This window comes from Bombus fervidus, chromosome 2, assembly GCF_041682495.2.
Source record: "Bombus fervidus isolate BK054 chromosome 2, iyBomFerv1, whole genome shotgun sequence".
In the NCBI taxonomy this organism is placed as follows: Eukaryota; Metazoa; Arthropoda; class Insecta; order Hymenoptera; family Apidae; genus Bombus; species Bombus fervidus.
In genome coordinates this window covers 11,501,680-11,521,672 of record NC_091518.1, presented here as the reverse complement: position 1 = coordinate 11,521,672, position 19,993 = coordinate 11,501,680, and the positions used below count along the sequence as shown (strand labels likewise).

General features: G+C 37.9%; 2 protein-coding genes and 8 non-coding genes across 14 annotated transcripts in view; 9 read left to right on the top strand and 1 right to left on the bottom strand.

The window, feature by feature from the left end:
• Positions 1–19,993, top strand: part of LOC139997837 (coiled-coil domain-containing protein 102A) — a 331,009-nt gene that overhangs the window by 18,539 nt on the left and 292,477 nt on the right. The window lies entirely within an intron of this gene.
• The window catches only part of Fry (microtubule binding protein furry), a 28,578-nt gene continuing 18,787 nt past the window's right edge, over positions 10,203–19,993 (bottom strand). For 4 of the 5 annotated variants that reach the window (XM_072022187.1, XM_072022186.1, XM_072022190.1 and 1 more), the window contains 21 exons: positions 17,946–18,050; positions 17,751–17,885; positions 17,411–17,679; positions 17,195–17,321; positions 16,923–17,113; positions 16,181–16,818; positions 15,936–16,101; positions 15,564–15,873; positions 15,175–15,478; positions 14,598–15,106; positions 14,211–14,519; positions 13,938–14,106; positions 13,361–13,533; positions 13,217–13,291; positions 12,421–12,594; positions 12,191–12,328; positions 11,935–12,116; positions 11,676–11,868; positions 11,343–11,603; positions 10,779–11,280; positions 10,203–10,643 (listed from right to left, as the gene is read on the bottom strand). In XM_072022187.1, the coding sequence (XP_071878288.1) occupies positions 10,480–10,643; positions 10,779–11,280; positions 11,343–11,603; positions 11,676–11,868; positions 11,935–12,116; positions 12,191–12,328; positions 12,421–12,594; positions 13,217–13,291; positions 13,361–13,533; positions 13,938–14,106; positions 14,211–14,519; positions 14,598–15,106; positions 15,175–15,478; positions 15,564–15,873; positions 15,936–16,101; positions 16,181–16,818; positions 16,923–17,113; positions 17,195–17,321; positions 17,411–17,679; positions 17,751–17,885; positions 17,946–18,050 (5,094 nt within the window). In that variant the 3' untranslated portion in view covers positions 10,203–10,479. The remainder of the gene's footprint in view (positions 10,644–10,778; positions 11,281–11,342; positions 11,604–11,675; positions 11,869–11,934; positions 12,117–12,190; positions 12,329–12,420; positions 12,595–13,216; positions 13,292–13,360; positions 13,534–13,937; positions 14,107–14,210; positions 14,520–14,597; positions 15,107–15,174; positions 15,479–15,563; positions 15,874–15,935; positions 16,102–16,180; positions 16,819–16,922; positions 17,114–17,194; positions 17,322–17,410; positions 17,680–17,750; positions 17,886–17,945; positions 18,051–19,993) is intronic. The other variant, XM_072022189.1, reaches the window with a different exon arrangement.
• On the top strand, positions 18,208–18,280 carry Trnaa-ugc (transfer RNA alanine (anticodon UGC)). The gene has a single exon. It is a non-coding gene; the product is annotated as a tRNA-Ala (tRNA).
• On the top strand, positions 18,686–18,758 carry Trnaa-agc (transfer RNA alanine (anticodon AGC)). The gene has a single exon. It is a non-coding gene; the product is annotated as a tRNA-Ala (tRNA).
• On the top strand, positions 19,139–19,211 carry Trnaa-agc (transfer RNA alanine (anticodon AGC)). Its single transcript has one exon. It is a non-coding gene; the product is annotated as a tRNA-Ala (tRNA).
• Trnaa-ugc (transfer RNA alanine (anticodon UGC)) lies at positions 19,290–19,362 on the top strand. The gene has a single exon. It is a non-coding gene; the product is annotated as a tRNA-Ala (tRNA).
• Trnaa-ugc (transfer RNA alanine (anticodon UGC)) lies at positions 19,441–19,513 on the top strand. Its single transcript has one exon. It is a non-coding gene; the product is annotated as a tRNA-Ala (tRNA).
• Positions 19,592–19,664, top strand: Trnaa-ugc (transfer RNA alanine (anticodon UGC)). The gene has a single exon. It is a non-coding gene; the product is annotated as a tRNA-Ala (tRNA).
• Trnaa-ugc (transfer RNA alanine (anticodon UGC)) lies at positions 19,743–19,815 on the top strand. Its single transcript has one exon. It is a non-coding gene; the product is annotated as a tRNA-Ala (tRNA).
• On the top strand, positions 19,894–19,966 carry Trnaa-ugc (transfer RNA alanine (anticodon UGC)). Its single transcript has one exon. It is a non-coding gene; the product is annotated as a tRNA-Ala (tRNA).

The window sequence follows — 19,993 nt, the reverse complement described above, 5'->3', positions numbered from 1 at the left end:
ACCTCGTGGTCTCTATGTTAATAAACCAGCGGACGGGGCGCATCTACAGGTGCCTGAACGCGTTTCCGATAGAACGTGTCGCGTAAAACGCGCACTTGGAGAAGCTCCAGGTGCGGAGGAGGAAGTACGTGTAAATTGTGATGAAGTAAAAAGAGAAGTTGGATGGATCTAGCGGCAAAGCCACGTGCGTTGCTATTTTTCACAGAAATGAGACAGAAGCTGACTATACATTTTTAGATTTATCTATACTATATATAAGCATATATTATACATCATATACTATCGAATGAATGAAATATTGTCATATATCTTTCTCAGTTTAGACAATCGAATTAGCAAGAAATTAAAATTACAGAGTGCTCGTATTTCAGAAGATACGGATAAACACTATCCCTAATGGTTATCCAGACCAGAACGAAAGGGAAAAAATTCCTCGGAAATTGAGGAAGGGGATGTTTTTTTGTTCGATAAGGAAAACAGCGTCATTAAGTGCAATCCTATCCCGTTTCGATCGTTCGGTAAAAAAGTAAATGTTTCGGTGAGTGTGTCAAGTATCGTCTCGAAAAGTATCCGGAAACGCCTGGTTCTTCTTATAAATCAGCGTCGGTACACTCCCTCTTTCCACGACCATGTCATTTAGCAAGAAGTTTTCTGCTGGAAAAAAAAGGGAAAAGCACGCGATCGCTATTTAAAAGGCTCGTAGGTGGGTGGCTTTTTAACCGAAGTATATACCGACGTAGGGAGAGGGCTTCGACTTCGCTCTTCGGCCTCAGTATGGGGTTGCCGTGCTATTTTCAGGCCGGTGGCTCGATGCAGCTGTCGTGTTCTTCGGGTAAACCACCTCTCTTCTATTCCACGGTCACTCGCGGGACAAGGTAGAACGTACAGATTGGAATTCTAAATTCACGATTCGAGAATTCGTAAAGGATGACGCATCTTCGCTAATTCTGTCCAAAATTAGACGATCGCGATAAAAGAAACGTAGTACTACCGGAAGTTCGTTTTATCATTTTACCCTTTCTCGAAATTGATATCCTTCTTATGTTATTTTCGTTTATCTAACCATTTTCCTTTGTTATTCTCTTTTCTCGATGTTTCTGAAACCTTCCATTTTTTACGATTAAGGTTGTTCTTTCTACTGTAGAATTGAAGCGATAATTGATAAAACGCACTGAGGCTGAATGTATTAATAAAAAAAATATTTTATTTGTCAATGTAAGAACTACGCGAAGTTATACTTTTGTACGGAATAGTAAAAAGCATCAGGAGATGGAAAGATAGAAACTATGAGAACTATTTAATTGATTGCCTCCAGCAAATGTACGGGGAGAAGTGCGTGCTGAAGAATAGAAGACGTGGATGAAGAAGATGACAAGATTCGAAGATCTTGGCAACGAGCCAGACGAGATTTTCAGTCGTCTACGTGTACTTCCAACTTTCATCTGTCTCCTCTTCTAGCCACCGTACACGTCCTCTAGGACCTAGGGTGCAATGACACCGGGTTTTAGATGACAATTTTCTATTTTCAGTACATGAGTCATTGTATGCACATACCTGTTCTATGTAAAGTTGTTGGTTTTCTATGAATTCTTAAAATTCCAGGAAAGTGATTTTACAATATAAGAATTTAAATTATTAATTTAGTAAATTTGCGTGAAATACTATAATCAAATACAAGTTTATGAATCTCGATGTATAATAAGATGGAGACAAGAAAGAAAGAAGAAAGGAGTATTAGAAGATTAAAAAATATCAACCGGAACGGCCCTTAATTTAGTTTCGGGTGCAAGAGGTTAACACAGGGTGGGGATGTCCGTGGAAGTGCTCCTACAAGGGGAGAACGCCGTCATACGAAGCACGTTGGTTCATGTTTGGAGGAATGTCTTTGGGTATAAAGGGAGACAGTTCCTTCCGGAGACGGCGAACAGCCGCCTGTTTTACCCCTCTCACCCCTCAGATTTGTTCCCTTTCTTTATATCGTTTTTCTTGCAATTCGTCGCCACTTACTATCTATTAAGATCAATGAATAGATATTTTTACTCGAAGCTTTTTTACACAAAGAAAGTCTTATAAATTTTATCAAAATCATCTGAAAATCAATTTATACGCGAATATATAACATATTATATTTTTATTATGTATATACACCAGACAATAAAAAGCAATTTAATGATCAATTTCAGGAAAGCATGCAGAATAATGAAATTTATAAAGAGGACGGAAGTATAGTAATTCGTAGATTAATTGCATGCTGATCAAACTGTAGAACTAAATGGCTTCGCAGGTGGCAAGCAGGCATGCGAATCTAAAAAGGGTCACACACACGAGCACGTGCTCGCATTTTGCACAACGTTTTCAAAGACGGAGGCGATCAGCTGGCGGTATTCTCTCTTCCTTTTCCCCTCTTATCTCCTTCAACGACGAGAAAAAAGAATTAAAAAGGATAAAAATGAGCATACACCCCCTTCGTCCGCACCCGCATCCTGTACCAGAGCATAGTGCTGCTTTCGTAAAAACCGGCCTGTCGGTTTCCATTCAAAATACGCGAGTCACGAGGGCTCATTCACAAATTTCACGACGAAATCCTACACTCGGCCGGACCGTCTGCGATCTTGATCGAGACAACAGAGACAAACACATAAGAGTGAGAGCGATCGGGATATCCTTTTTCTTGAAACCTCTTGTTACTGGATTTATATTCACGTAAGTTTTTTTGCAACAAAAGAACCAACGATGGTTCATAATGACGTACATGATGCATTTAAATTCGTCGCAACCGGTATGAGCACAGGAATTTATCGAGCAGTCAGCTGATTTTACGTATCTATATATACTGACGTATAAGATCTTTAAATGATCATAAAAATAAGGACACCCGAAATTCTATTGAAAAAAGTAATCAAGATATGAGGTTTTACAAAAGGACTTTGTCACGATCAGTGTTCTTAATTGACATTGACAAATGCACGAATATTAGTACAAATGATATTAAATAGAAAATCCTGTTCATTGATCTACGCTGACTGAAGTATACTTAATGACCATGTAGATTATTGCTCGTTTGAGATCTGGAGAATGTTGATGACTTCCGTCTCTCGCATCAAGCATCGGAAGTGCTAGGATGTAAAAGAAAGAAAGATGAACCGTTAACGCGACGCACGGGTGCCGTTCGATGATTATTCGACCGAGTGTCTGTTTTCTGATGGGATACATCTCCTGTTGCAGTAGGTGGTTCCTTCTATCGCTTCGCGTACGGACCACGTGCCACGCTGATCCTCCCTTGTTGATTCTCTTTCTTCCATCGCCGTCGTCCAGACGGCTTTAAGGAGAGATGAAAAAAATGAAGGGGACGGAAAAAGAGGAAGTGGACTAGACGATGAGGGGGTTGAGGTCGTAGTCCTGAACAGTTTGCTGGTGGATTCATGGAATTCATCCTTCTACGCACTTTTAATCGGTATTGTAAAAAAAGTTTCTTAATAAATTGATAAAGTTATGTACAATATACCACATATTTAGTGTGGAAAAATTAATATGCTAGTTAAAAAAGAAAAGATTAGAAGAATAAATGATAGAATAGAAAATAATTGGAATTGATACCTGTGTTAATCGTTCATATTATATTAAGATTATGAAAACTTGGATACGTTGAAAGGTCTAGTAATTATATTGTCCCCACTCAAACGTTCATCCATGGAAAAGTTGTAAGAGGGGTTAAAGGGCAGGAGGGTCGCAGACACCGAGTCACCAGCGGCAACGGGCACGCGACCGACACGCGCCCTTCTTCTGTCTCTCTCCTTCCTATCTTCCCCTTCTTTTACGCTTCTTTTTCCACCGCAGCTTCCCTTTACACGCACATGCATTCATCTCTTATACGTGATCATCTTGAGTTTACGCGCGCGTATGAGATGAAAGGCTGGTGTTTTGTCACATAATTTGAGATAGCGTAATTTGTAAATTAGTCGAGAAATGTTTATCAGTATTACTATGCGAGATAAACACAGATATTATGGTGTTCGGGACACTGACACTAATGGTAATTATTTAAATATCATTCAATGTACAAATAAATAGTGTTTTATAAGTTAATTTAGTTAATTCATGAAGTTAAATTCATGGTTTATAAAAAGGCATTTACGTAAAGTATGTAGAATTTTTAAGGCCAATTCATGCGCCAGGTTGTTTCTGGTCTCATAAAAAATATTTCAAGTGACCTTTTGCGTCTGCTCGGTACACGTATACGTGTAGGTAGCTCATTCAGATTTCCTCTTTCTAGTGGCTCATTGAAGAATCCAGGCGCAAGAAGATGCTCGTTGCACATTATCTCAATCCTTTAAACAGTTTCCGTAGCGATTAATGAATGACATGGGAAGAACTAGTAACCGTTTTACTACAGGGAAACCACAGGAAAGAAGGACTTGTAATTTTTGTTTAATAACGAAGCGGGAAACATTTTTCGAATCGCATTGCATTGGCGTTGTCTGAAAACATTATTGTATGAAAATTCTACGAAGAATGATTAAGGTCGATGAAGACGAAAATGCGATCTGTTGTCGTAACGAGGGAAATCGGACATCTCTAAGTATAGCTCGTATTTGCATGCAGATCAGGGACGGATCGTACTGGGTTGCCAAGCTGCTACAACGTGCAAAGTCCACAAGGTTTGTAGTACAAAATTTTTAGTCTATTTTTTCATGTTATGAAACGTTTTTATAAATAAGAAACATCATCGTTACCGTGTTACGATACATTCATTCGGTCTTAAAATCTGTACATAAACTTTATTTTCAGGATATTATATTTTTTATATTTTTTATTCTTACATATGTATAGAAAAATTTCATTCATGACATTTCAGCAATCATTTGTATCTACTTTGATGACGATTACGAACTTGGCAATGCTCGGAAAGAAGCGCCATTGTTGCACAATCAAATTCCTTCTTTCGGCTTTGAGATACTGATTTCAAAATTTCTCATTGAGAAGTTTCTGTTATTGTTACGAGAGTTTATAATACTTTATATGAGGTGGTTTCTAGGATCAGTTATCATTATTGATCAGTGATCTTAAAGGACCAAGTAGGATTTGCCAACGAGGAAAGCGAGAGCCTCGTGCCAAAAGCGTTTAATGACACTTTATGAAAGACACTTCGTGAAGCTAAGAGAGATGGTTTTTGTCTTGTTTGTAAACATACAACAATGTATAATAGGAGAAAAGATACACTATCAATATAGTAGTACACGAAAGACTAACTAATCAAAATGATAAATATTGTTAACTAGATACAAAGAATAATCAGAGGCATGTAAATAAAATTAAGTAATAATACAAGAAGATAAATTATCTGATTTATCTGCATCTTATCTAATGCATCTGCATCTAATGACGTTTTAGATGAGCATGAATTCACGAAATTAAAACCATGACCATTTTGCAAACTCCTGGCCGACCACCAACGATTAACCATTTATAATTACGAGGATACTACATTTTGGCACGTGACACAGCATTTATAGATCGCGTCTCGATTTAATCGTCGTCGTTTCAATTATTTTTCTGGCTACCTGTCATCAGAAGCGTGGATCCGTGGATCCAGTCGATGCCAATGTTCGAAAAATAGATCCGAGCGCAACCTGTTCGAAATAGCTGGCGTGAAACCTGTAACGTAGCTGTGTGTGTGCCGTTAATGTCAGCACGTTGAACGTGTAGATCGGTATTGGAATACCGACATCATGGTCGGCATTCAAATGCAAAACACGACACAAGTCAAGTGATTGCTGGCTTTGGCGATAAACGTGTCTATTGTTTCAGACAATATCTATCCATAGGTTGATCAACCTTTGAACGATAAGATTCTATATCCTATGATCAATGGTATTTCTTCAATTCCATTTTCAACCCTTCGAGAGAAATTGACCCTGTTAATTGTAGAACCTTTAATAACGTTTGCAACCCAGGTGGTAGGTTTCTGCGATTCGCGGGGCAAATGGAGATCATGCTCGAAGGTGTCTAAGCTAAAGGGAAGGAAATCTAATTATAGAAGTCGTTGTACCGCGTGCTGAAAGTGGTGGAGGGTGTGAGTACGGGTGCACGAATGAGAATCGGTTGCATTGGGCGGCCATAAAATGCAGGCTGCATCCGCTCGCCGCAGATGTACTTGGAATGGAGTTCCAGTACTACGACGAAACCAAAAGAATCTCTCGTTTCGAGGTTCTATGCCCTTCCAGATATCGAGGACAATGAACTTGAAGCGTACGCGATAGAAACAGATTCCATGGATTCTTGTTTGACGGAAGATCGATCGCGAAAGGAATGCGAGGTGCTCCGTTACTCTAAACTAAACTGAATTTGACCACTTCCAGATATCTGGATACACTTTAACTACCATCGTTCTTGCTATAATGTAGATGAATGTCAAAATGTTTACCGTTTTTTCATTGTTAAACATTTAGACTTAAAAGCTACAAACAAGAATTTCAGAAAATTAACAGTGGTGAAACTAACCACCCCTACAATATTTATAACAGTTCTGGCTGGAATATTATTTGGATGATTGTCTTATCACGAGTAGAGCAAGTTCATTATAGTATTCATTCATGCAGGAGCCATGTGGTTCCTTAATCCACCCTACGATATTTCCTGTCTGAGTGATAAGAGGGATCAAACATTTACTACTAAAACTTTACAAAGCAACAAATATTGCTCACTAATAGGTCATTCTTGTCTTTTAAAAAATACTAAGCTCATTTTTAATTTTATGAATAATCAGAGAAACACGTAACATAATATATTGGTCTGGTGCTGATAACAACAAATTCTAATAACAGGGGACAATATATCATTATCGCATTTGTAATCGAACAGAAATAAAAATATTTGTATCATAATGTCATACGCGTTAGCTATTTCTTACGGGTGATACGTTTATCGTCAATCTTACCCGTACAAATGATTGGTCACCCAACTGCACCAGCTGTGACATTTCGCACACGATCGACTCCTGCCGCTCGGACCGTGATTATTATTGTTTCCTTCATCTTTTTTTCTTTCTCTGAAAGTAGCGGCGCGTGTGTCCGTGACGTGGCCATGTAAGGGCTAGGCGGGGGTGCTGGTCGCTAATTTTAGTTCGTCTCCAGGGTTCCTGGAGTCGTCGGCGAATCGGCAGCTGGTGATTCAAGACGTAGCCTTGCACGTGGGTACGTGTCTCACCGTTCACGCACGACGGACATCCCCCTTCTTGTTTCTCCTCTCTTCGAAGGAGGTCGACGTGTCCACTCGTTTCGTTCCAGATGTGTGCTACGTTCAAAGTCACGCGATATATTAGACATATTGCTGGGTACTAAGACGAACGATTTCGAGGTCATTTTAGTTGTTCGACTTGAGATTAGATTGGAAAAGATTAATATCTTAGTACTTAATCGAAACGAATCTTTTAAGGTAAAATCTTTTGATTTTGTTTATTAAAGATTATGTGAGAGAATATATGTTTTTCGTTGTATTTAATTACTCTAAGGTATTCTTCAATTTTGATGCAGATTGCTATCTGGCCTCTTCAACCCTTGAAATCAAAAGGCAAAGAGGAAAGAGAAAGGGAGAAGGAAGAGGAAGGGACGCGTGTGTCTCTTTGAGAAGGAGCTAAAGGGGAAACGGAGGAGAGGTAAACGAGATCTGGCGGCGGCTGGTGCAGCGGATGTTTGAAGCTGCTGAAAGTGAGGCGGTGCGGTGGTTCCTTTCGCTTTCTTTCTCTGTCTTTCCTGTTGCGTTTCCTTCATCAGTTAGCCACGATCACGGTAAAACACGGTTCGCGGAGGAAGCACCTCGGCGGATGTGATGTTTAGGACATGGGCCGGACAAAAAACTCTTTCCGTATAAATAGGCAACAGTGGTTGGTCCCGGTATTGCCGTTTAACTTTTGACCCACATATTTTCATTGATTATTTATGAAAGCACATATTTCTTTTTTCTTTTCTTATTTCTTCTTTATAGTAACCTTGCGTGGCTTTGGTATAGAAAGTAAAATTACTTGTATTAATTAAAAATTAATATTCGATTAATACTAATAAACTAATAGTAAATTAGGTCTTGTTTTTTTAGTGGTCACGGTTGACAAGAAGATAATGATTCTAACGAAGTTGCAAGTGCGTTGGTAACATGATCAGTGTAAATAACTGCAGCACTTGTTGGCCTGTTTCCACTTGGGTTTCGGAAGTCAAATCTTTTTTGACCTGCAACCTGCTGGGTCAAAAGAACGCGATCCTCTTCACAACTGTGCCGATTCATGTTACAGTAACAGAAGGGAAGGAAAATGATGAAGCTATTAACACATTAACCTACTCGTGTTAATAACCCGTTTACTCTCTTAACACGCGTCCATTATAATACTATACAGAAATCGTTATTGTTAGACACGAGAGAAATATAGTATAATATAAATACGACAAAGTATAAATGTTTTTAAAGTGCGTACACTGCTAAACATTACTACGTACTTAATTTAGTGAGACTAAAGGGGTACACGACGCGTGGATCGAGTCAGATATGCTCGACACGTGGTTGTCGATATTCCAGGCTCCTGCCGAGAAACACAGACCTCCCAGTGTCATCCGACCACCATGTGCACGCGAGCTCGGTGAAGTCCCTCTCAGGTTTTGAAATTGTCTTCTATTTGTCGTGGTATCACCGAAACCGAATGGCATGTAAAAAAGCAGAGAGAGAGAGAGAGAGAGAGAGAGAGAGAGAGAGAGAGAGAGAGAGAGAGAGAGAGAGAGAGAGAATCATCCGAAAGACCAACGCACGGTTTACACCTCCTTGGTGTGCTCGATGAAAATTTAAATAGATCCTTTCGAAGCGACAAGTGCTCTGCGTATACTCTGTAGGAGAGTCTGTTTAGAATTACTGTCTTTTTTATGAAATAGATAATATTACAAAAAAATAGAGAACGACTATTTGAGAATTGGTAAGAATAAATCAAAGTTGCCGTCTTATAAATATTATATTTTATCAATATCAATGTTGATCAGTAGTTGTAAGCGGTGTAAGTGAAACTGAAAGCAACGGCCAAGGTAGTTGTATTTTCCCTTGCAGTTGTCACCTGCTCTTGCTGCTTGACCAATTGAAATAAACCTACGTCTGCCACTCAACCAGAGTGCAGCAGGCCTGTGCCCATTTTCGAGGAATACGACACCCTTACTTTTACGATACTTTGCATATGCCTCTTAAATTCGTTATTGTTTACCCTTGCTAAACGTTTTACGTGTTCAAATGTAAATTAAACTGCAATTGCAGAGTATATTTCAACTGAAATCAATTGAACTTTAAGAATAACAATAGATATCGTATAGCAAAAAGTAATTTATATTTATGTATAATATTAAAAATTGAATGTTTTAAACATCATTGTTTTCATATCTAAAATATCATAAAGCCATTTAGGTCTGAAAATTATATTCAAAGTATGTGTAAACTGATGTCCTTCGAAAATGTAGGAAACCTAGGAATAAATAAATGTATGGTATTAAATTTATTCGATTATTATTCGTAGTAAAGGTAACTCACATCGAGGGGAAAATGAGGAGGATAAGTGTGATTCGAAGCGATGTGGAAGAATACACTGACTGTGACTTGAGGTTCGGGATACGCTGGAGTGGGTACACTCCAAAGAACTTGGTATGTATAAATTTCAATATTATATTTATGTTGAAGACCCATGAAGTTTACATGGAACATCCAATCCTTCAAAGCCTACAGGAACACTGTATAAAAATATTCGTCTAAAGATTTTTTATAAATAAAAATCTTTATATATCGAAGTCTTACTGATAATGCATTCCACGATTTCATTTCATTTGTCACAGTTTCTAATCCATTTCGTGCGGTCAAACTGCCACACGTAGGCCATTCATTACCGAAATAGCCTAATTTCCGTGTAGTTATACCAGTCACATTGTCAAAAGCAAGTTCACCCTGTTAAATTCTGTATTTGAAAATTTCAACATTATAAAATTAGATGGAAAGAATTTTTTACAAACCAAGTTACTGATTATCTTGAATGCATTTAACGTTGCCTGATCAACGAATCTTTTAATAAAGTCTGTTGTAGTACGATAGCATTGATACAAGTGACCGTTGGCTTCAGCCGTGATATTATATGCTGAGTGTTTACGTAAAAGCATATTTACAGGACGTGAAAATTGTAGAAAGGAATATTTTCTTTGAGTTTCCAAAAATTTATTTCACCGAACTTACATATGTCATTACGTTCGTGTTAAAAAAAGAAACGACAAAATCGACGATTTGGTGCTTCCGCTCGTGCGTGTTTTTTTAACGTCTATGACGATTACTTCGCGATATACATACATACATACGTCTATGATTGTATACACGATACACGAATAAAACGCACGATACAATTAAACTATACGAAGACTTGAATTTAGACAAATAACTGTCTACAATATATGATACATTAAAATTTATGTTAAATTAACAGTCATTTTTTGTATTATTAGGATGATCATGCTGAGCCCGTGCCGCCTTTGTTGATGCTTCCAAACCTGTAACAGCTGCTAAAACTTGAAATAAGCTTTCCATCAATCTACTAAATATTTCTGACATTTCATCATCCTTTCGTGTAACCACAAAAATATCTGAAAAAAATTTGACAATTAATTGTTATTGTATAATATTTTTAACATAAAATATATAATATTCTAACAATTTTTATTTTACACAAAATATAATATTTATTTTAGGATGATTTAGTGTATGATTCGGTATATTACCAGATCTATCTTGTCCTAAATATTTGCAATACATATTAACAGCAGTCGTTACGTCATCATCATCATGAAAAGGATCTCCTGGCCATTGAGCTCTATGCAGCCTTACAGCTTCAAGCGCAGGACACCAACGCGCGTTTCTAAGTAGTTCTGCGACACGAGCAACTTCTTCCACAGCACCAGTGCCGGGTAAAGGACTAGGACTAGGCGTTGGAGTTGGTGTCCCTCTTTCACTCTCTGTACTCTCTTCAAGTGCTCTACTCAGAGCAATCTTCATATTTGCAATTTCTGCGGATATATCTAAAAGCGGAATTTGTACGTTTCGTGCAGCATTCATGAGAGTACCTAGCATCTTATTTGAAGCTTCGATTAATAATAACAATTGAAGATGAAGTTTATAGAGTGCTCTGCCTAAGTCTAAGAGCATTTCTTCAAGGCCTGCCTCTGTTGTATGACCACCACCTAATGCTTGGAGTTTTGCCGCTGCTTTGGCTGCTTCCAGGCACTGAAAAATTATATGTTAGTAATAATTATATATGTACATATATTTAGTAAGCAATTATTTACTTCGGTAGCATGATCTTTCTTATCAAGGAATGTCTCAAGATGCTCTTGAATTTCTAACATTCCAAATCGCAATGATTCATTTAATCTTTGATTTGCGAAAATTGCGATCGAAAACCAAATTAAAGGTGGTTCGGCTTTTGAACTACTAAGTAGTTCTGCATGACTAGATAAGTGATAGCCTAATTGAGTGGAGGCAGGACTGCCGTTACACAATAAGGCACTAGCTTCTCTTGTAAGAGTGACCGATTTACTGCTTACATCCTAATAAAATAATATAAGATATTAATTTATCAATATTAAAATACATATAACTGTAACAAACAATATAATTACCCTTAAAATTCTGCTCAATAATTGGAAGAAATCTAAGGTATTATAAAGAGATTGCGTGATTAGATTTTGAATCTGTTGGCGCCAAATTTCTTCCGCGTCATCTCTTACGACTTGTCTAAAAGGCATTAACGCTGACAGATTTGGTGATGCATTACAAGGAGTCACATCTCCTAAATCTCCAGCACTAGAGCCACTGCACATGAAATACGAGCGAACATCAATAAAACTGATTTTTTGTTTAGTTTAATAAGAAACTTACGATGTGTCAGACCTTGTCGAAGAATCGTGTCGAGTACGACTAGGTATTAAAGATAGGGAGGACGGTGGGAACATTCCAGGTATATTGTTTGTTTCCTGTCCTGCTCCAGATCCACCGGGTACTTCATCTAATGGTGATTCTGAACCAGCTTCGTCATCTGATGACTCTTCCGCAACACCGCGCTACAATTTTGATATTGTATACTTTGATTCTTATCAATTTATTGGAATTATTAAAAAAAATTTTATTTATTTACCCGACTGGTGTGTTTACTAGATGATTGAGTCTTTTCACTTAAACTTTCTTCAAATTGTCTTAAACTTGGTTCTCTTTCTTCTCCCTCGCTGAGAGGACGGCGTCTTACTCCCCAATTGAAATTATCTGTACTTTCACCCTATAATACATGAATGAGATATTTTTTATTTTAAAACCAAGTTGATTTATATCAACAGTATATGCATAAACATGTTTAAATGAAACACTCACCTCAACACTTTCGCTTTCATACTCAAGAAAATCGAAGTCTTTAAATACGCCAAATTGTTCGTCGTCTCTTCTTGAACCTCCGCTCAAATCGTTATTTGCACCAGAAACTTCTTCCGTTGAAGAAGCCATAGATGATTGTCTTTCCATTAGATCCGAACTTTGACTGAATATCACCTGTGTTATAAATGTTTAATCTTTAGTTAATAGAAGGAATCATGAAAAAACGAGAACAGGGACTTTGTCTGACACATCTTAATTTCTGTCTTTACTATGTGACAATGCTGTGAACTTTAGCGATTATTGTGCATTTACGTGTTCATTACTGAACTCTTTCATATATGTTTCATTTCAACTGATATAGCGATAACGTAAAGACTGCAATGATGCACGCGTACATTGTATCCTGATACACCATTTTTCATACAATTAACATGCTACACAGAAATCTACTATACATAGATAATCCTACAGATAATAGAGACTTTCTTTCGTTTCCAAAATTTTGTGCAAGTTAGGTATTTGCACGAAGCATGTTAAAGCGTGAATATAACTGATAGGACATCACATATGAAAATAAACAGATTCTTTTTTACTCTTGTGATAATGAGTGCAGACTGCATTTAAAGAAACCTGTTACCTTGCTATATAATGTCATTGAACTAATGTGTTCATCCTAAAAAGGGGTACACAACCAGAATCAGTTAAAAGATATGATATTTGGTTGAAAGCTATTGGAATGAAATATATGTAGCACAGACAAGTTTTTGAAAACAGTTTCTCTCCAATATAAACTTACAGATGGGCTCTTTGGTAGTCCAACTCGTTGACCGCATGTTGTTAGAAGATTTACCAAACATTCTCTAACACGACCCTGGAATATATATATTTTATTAAATATCATATTTGTAAATTTTATGTTATTTAATATTATTTGCCAAACCTGTGACATCCATGGCCTTTTCCAACCGGAAACCGCATTACTGTCAGCTGGCGAAAGAGATAATGAACATCGGGGAGAACTAAGTGATTTTTCTTCAACTCCTTGACGTATTAACCACCGTCTACCAATTACAGGTGTTTGTGATAAATCGAACGTGAAATCCATAGTTCTTCCTATTTACGAATAGAACATAACAATTCAATTTTATTACAGAGAACTCAAACAAATATTAAGAATAATTAATATGATATTAAATAATACAATTTAACAAATAAATTTTACCTTTTCTAAAAATATGTATTTGAAAAAAAAAATCGATAAAAAAGTTCACAGAAATTTAGATTTATTTGAAGCGTGCTATGTGGTAATAAAATTTTATTTTGATTAAAAAAATAGTAACTATATTTCGTAAACAATTTACAATTTACTATTATTATTATTTTTATCGCAACCTGAGCATCGTAAGATAAGCAATCCATGCAGTGAGCGTGTTCCGCATTGTAAGAGGAAAAACAAAACATAATAATTTTTTACATTCACATCCATGCAAAGTGTATATTAAAGAGTAGCGTTTTACCGGGTAATTCTTTTTTGGTGAATATCTCGGTATCGGTGAAACTTGGATGTGGAGATGATATTGAAGACTCCCAAGATGATCCATGTACTGATGTAGGTGGTGCTACTAATGTTGATGATCTTGTTACTACCAGCTTCAATATTTTAAGGGCTTCTTTCCAGTGGGGACCCTAACATTACATACATTATTATCAATCACCTGCTTATGAGAAAGCTATATATAAATATTGTGACTTATTTCATTTCTTTGTCTGAAATGAAATTTTAATCATACCTCAACGTATTTTGAAATCACTCTCAGAAGTTCAGTGTTGATCGGTTGTGCTGCTTGTGAAGCTAAATCAACATAATGTAACATACAATGTATAATACTAAGCACAGGTAATGCAACACTTCCTGGACCTTTCTCCAATACTTCGACCAGAAAAGCAAGCATATTGAAACTGAGATGAGCGTATGTATCGTATAAATATTTGACAACACATTTAGTCCACTGAAAACTTTCTTTACTAAAAGTACGTCGACTATATAACGTCATGACAGTACCTAAGTTTTCTAATTTTTTTCCTTTCTCGGCGCTCACCTATAAATGAAGATACATTGTATCCTCTTTATAAATAAAAGTACATACGAAGTTACCATAACATATAATAATACTTACTTGTGCAATATTTTCTGCGCTTCTAATACACAATTCATTAGCGTCTTCATAATTTAAAAGCATATAGGGAAGGAGCGAAACAACGTTCATCGGAAACGCGAGGCTTTGAGTTGGATCAACAACTGGCAAATCCAATAATGGAGTGAACTGAGATAATAATGTTACGACAGGTTCATATGTATTGGGACTAGTACATCCTTTTAACAATAGTGCATGTACACCAGGAAATGAGTTCCATCTTAGCTGCTGTTGTAATTTTTCAACTTTATCTCTAGCATCTGGTCGATCTAATGGTAATCTATGAAGTACGCGACTAAGCAGCCTCAATGCCAAAAGAAATTCATGCTCGTAATCCGATTCGAGTAAAGACACCGATAACCAGAATAGCTGTGCCAAAATAGTCATTTTATCATCTTGTGTTGCTGAATCACCCAATAATTTAAGAGATTGAGCTGATCTCGAGCGTGAAAGATTAGAATTGGGATATTTATTGCATCTGTTATCTAATTCTATAAAAAATATTCGACATATTATATATTATAATTTATGTATGGCTATTAATGGAAATGTCACATACCTTTTATTTCACTTGCTGCCGAGTTACCACCACTTGATTTTTTCATACAGTAACTGACTGAGTAACTGGTACTTCTTGTATGACCACCTTGATTTAAGTGAGAGAACATATGTGGACCTGCTGGATATCCATTACCTCCTCCTGGACTTCGTTTTCCACCAATTAAACCACCCGAAGCTGGATCTTTATTATTTAGATTTGGAGTAGACTTAAATATTTCTTTCATAAAATCTAAAGGTCGGAAGTCGGATTCTAGCGAATCGACAGCTGCTTCAAGTGTCAATAACAATTCAGTTACATAGCCCTATACACAAATTAAAGGAATAGTATTGTAGCCATTATCAAAATATTCATGTTAATATTACAAAAAAGATAGATACACCATGTACCTGCATATCTTCTCCTTGTTCGGCAACTGTTTCTACCAATCTAGATAAAATATCAGATAACATTCGAGATGTAATAGGAACTCGTAATGCTCTGAATACTTGAAGAGATCTCCCAGCATAATGTCTAGATGAACAGGATAGACCTAATTGTAACGCAGTTTGTGCCCAACGTTGATTAACCAGAGCGTGGGGTAAGGAATCTCTAAAGACTCGCAATATATGTCGCAATAATACTGTTAATTGTTCAGCACTGCGAACCCACCACACTTTGGCAGTCATATCTTCATAGTTCCACAATGGTTGATTTATTCTGTAGAAAAACGTCCAATTTTGTAAAAATATTTACAAAAATATATCTACTTATAAACGTACCGAGATGCTAAGAAATTGATCAAAGATTTGATTACATCTTGGATTGGCATGTTCGGACCCGGTTGTGGACCAACCCAGTTATTTGCGTCTTCTGGTGTGACAATAACAGGTGGCACCGTATTTGATGAATTTGAAGTTGAAGGCCAATTATTGCACACTGATGACTCTGTAAAATCAACATTGCTGTATTAGTCTTTTTATATTATCAACAATACATACAGTCACAGTAGATGTTAACTCCTCACCATATGCATGAGAATTCGAATAATCTTTACAGTTGTCCACAACTGATTGATTTGTGTGATTCATTGATAACGGAGGGGTAGATGTTGAGTTAGGGATAGGTGAATGAGTAGGTGTTCCATTATTAGAAGATGGAAAAGGTGGTGGAGGAGGAGGAGGTGGTGGTGGTGGAGGTGCTGAATTGAATATAGACGATTCCGGTGGAAGAGGCGGTGGAGGTGGCGGCGGCGGAGGCGGAGGTGGTGGAGGAGGAGAAGATGAAGGTGGAGGTGGTGAAGATGATGGAGGAGGTGTTGTAGAAAGTGGTGCTGGAGGTGGACCGTACAGATAACTGTCAAATTCTGGATCAACCTCAGTGAAGTTGTGTTCGAGTATTGGTAAAGCTGGAGTAGAGAGACCTAAGCCCAATTGTTCAGTTTTTGATGCCAATAGTACCCGTGCTACGCCGAGATGATCTCGATGATCCCCGAGGACAACCAACAAATTTAACAAAAGACAACGACAGTGATCCCTTACGAGAGGTCTTGAATGATCCAAGCCAAGGAAAACTATATGTAACATTAAAGGAACATGGATAGCCCAGTCAAGTTGTATGCCATCGACAACGACGTCAGTCAGCAGCATAACGGCAATGTTGCACCTGAAATTCATAATCGTAATAGTCATTGCAATGAGGATGTACCTAGTAGTAGTAGGTTGTACCTAGTGTACAAATTAAATAGAACTATATATAACTATCCTTACCTATGGAATCCACTTATAGGTTGCGAACTATCTGGTAGATATTCCGTCAAAGGAGCAAAGTATCCACCATATTCAGGCATTGGTAAAGGATGTGGTTGTGGAATATCAAACTTTTCTCCACCGCAGGAAATTTTTCCATTTACTCCTACGGGTCCGTTTCGTGTGCCGTAACAAGATTCATCTGTAGTCAACTATAATCAAACACAAAATATCGGGTAAAAGGCAGTCGCAAAGTAAATTGAAGTATAAAGTCAATAAGGAAGTTGATGTACTTCGGCTTCTGTTGTAGGAGTGGACAAATCATCCGGAAGAACTGGCGGACCGCTCGCAGTCCGTGTCTTTTCCGCTCTTGGGGTTTGAAATCCAGCGAGTGCCCGTAATGCAGTATCAGATTTCGAACTATAAAGTAGAATATATGAATTAATTATATGAATTAAGTGAATTAATAAAAATATGTTATAAACTATTATGCCTGATATAAATCTTACCCGGTTTTAACGGGATCTTCGCCTGAGTGCCTTTTAGTATGAATGGTACCTTTTTCAACGCCCAAATCACGCGGAGGATTTCCAGGATCAGCAACTGGAGCATCGCTGTGAGAAGAAGCTTTTCTCATACTAGTTAATCTATAGAAAGGTGGAGTTTCGGTTCTTTCGATTAAACAATTTAATGTTTCGACTGTTTGTAATTCAGTCATCATCTCGTCAACTAAACGATCTGGCCGGGCTCTTGCTAAATACAAGACAACACGCTTCGCCTAAAATATAGAATTAATGATTTAATGACTTAGATAAAAGTAATGAGTTTTCTGATTAAACAATGACATACGTATGGAAGCAGTTCCTGTGGTGCCATCCCTGAGACGATGATTAAATAACGAATGATTACTTTTAAATTGTTAGGCCAACAACCACATAGAGTTGCCCAAAGTTCCTCTGTCTCTTTAGGATGCTCATCAGAAAACTATATAATAAAATTTCTATTGTTATGTAGTTAGCCGTAATTTCCTTTCATATACGATACCTTTGCAGTTATATAGAATAAATTGTTCAAAACCATCTCCGTCGCTTCCGCGCTACCCCAACCCTCTCTGCGTGCTCCGCCGCGAGACATATCAGTTGCATAGTACTAGACAAACGAAAATTTTAGATATTTATTTGTTTTAGTTTAGCATTAAGAATATAAATATGTAACAAACAATTGTATATTAACAAAAAAAGCTTCATCAATCATTTAAAAAGTATATTGATAAATAAGAACATTAGTAAAAGAAATAAAACCAAAGGGGGGCGTAGCTCAGACGGTAGAGCGCTCGCTTTGCATGCGAGAGGTACCGGGATCGATACCCGGCGCCTCCAAGAATTCAATTTTTTTTTTTTATTTTTATAAAAACTGGATTACACTAATACTAAAAAATGATAAAGAAAGAAAACTAAACTAAACTAAACTAAAAGGAGGAAGTCGTAGCATGTATGGTGGTGAACTCGCTTTGCATGCGAGAGAGAGGTATCGAGATCGATGTCCGGCGCCTCCAGACTCCGCTTTTGATCCTTTAATCAAAATTGGAACTCTCTGATATTGCAAAATGATAGAGAAAGTTAATAAAATCGGAGGGGGCGTACCTCAGATGGTAGAGCGCTCGCTTAGCATGCGAGAGGTACCGGGATCGATACCCGGCGCCTCCAAAATACATTTTTGCTCCTTTCACCAAAACTGGACTACATTATAAATCTACAATAACAATTTAAAGGATTGAGACCAAAGGGGGCGTAGCTCAGATGGTAGAGCGCTCGCTTAGCATGCGAGAGGTACCGGGATCGATACCCGGCGCCTCCAAAATACATTTTTGCACCTTTCACTAAAACTGGACTACATTATAAATCTACAATGACAATTTAAGGAAATCAGAGCAAAGGGGGCGTAGCTCAGATGGTAGAGCGCTCGCTTAGCATGCGAGAGGTACCGGGATCGATGCCCGGCGCCTCCAAACTTTACTTTTGATCCTTTTATCAAAATTGGAGCACTCTGATATTGCAAAGTGATAAAGAAAATTAATAAAATCGGAGGGGGCGTAGCTCAGATGGTAGAGCGCTCGCTTTGCATGCGAGAGGTACCGCGATCAATGCCCGGCGCCTCCAGACTTCATTTTTGATCCTTTTATCAAAATTGGAGTACTCTGATATTGCAAAGTGATAAAGAAAATTAATAAAATCGAAGGGGGCGTAGCTCAGATGGTAGAGCGCTCGCTTAGCATGCGAGAGGTACCGGGATCGATGCCCGGCGCCTCCAAACTTTACTTTTGATCCTTTTATCAAAATTGGAGCACTCTGATATTGCAAAGTGATAAAGAAAATTAATAAAATCGGAGGGGGCGTAGCTCAGATGGTAGAGCGCTCGCTTTGCATGCGAGAGGTACCGGGATCGATGCCCGGCGCCTCCAGACTTCATTTTTGATCCTTTTATCAAAATTGGAGTACTCTGATATTGCAAAGTGATAAAGAAAATTAATAAAATCGAAGGGGGCGTAGCTCAGATGGTAGAGCGCTCGCTTTGCATGCGAGAGGTACCGGGATCGATGCCCGGCGCCTCCAGACTTCATTTTTGATCCTTTTATCAAAATTGGAGTACTCTGATATTGCAAAGTGATAAAGAAAATTAATAAAATCGAAGGGGGCGTAGCTCAGATGGTAGAGCGCTCGCTTTGCATGCGAGAGGTACCGGGATCGATGCCCGGCGCCTCCAGACTTCATTTTTGATCCTTTTATCAAAATTGGAGTACTCTGATATTGCAAAGTGATAAAGAAAATTAATAAAATCGAAGGGGGCGTAGCTCAGATGGTAGAGCGCTCGCTTTGCATGCGAGAGGTACCGGGATCGATGCCCGGCGCCTCCAGACTTCACTTTTGATCCTTTTATCAAAATTGGAGTACTCTGATATTGCAAAGTGATAAAGAAAATTAATAAAATCGAAGGGGGCGTAGCTCAGATGGTAGAGCGCTCGCTTTGCATGCGAGAGGTACCGGGATCGATGCCCGGCGCCTCCAGACTTCATTTTTGATCCTTTTATCAAA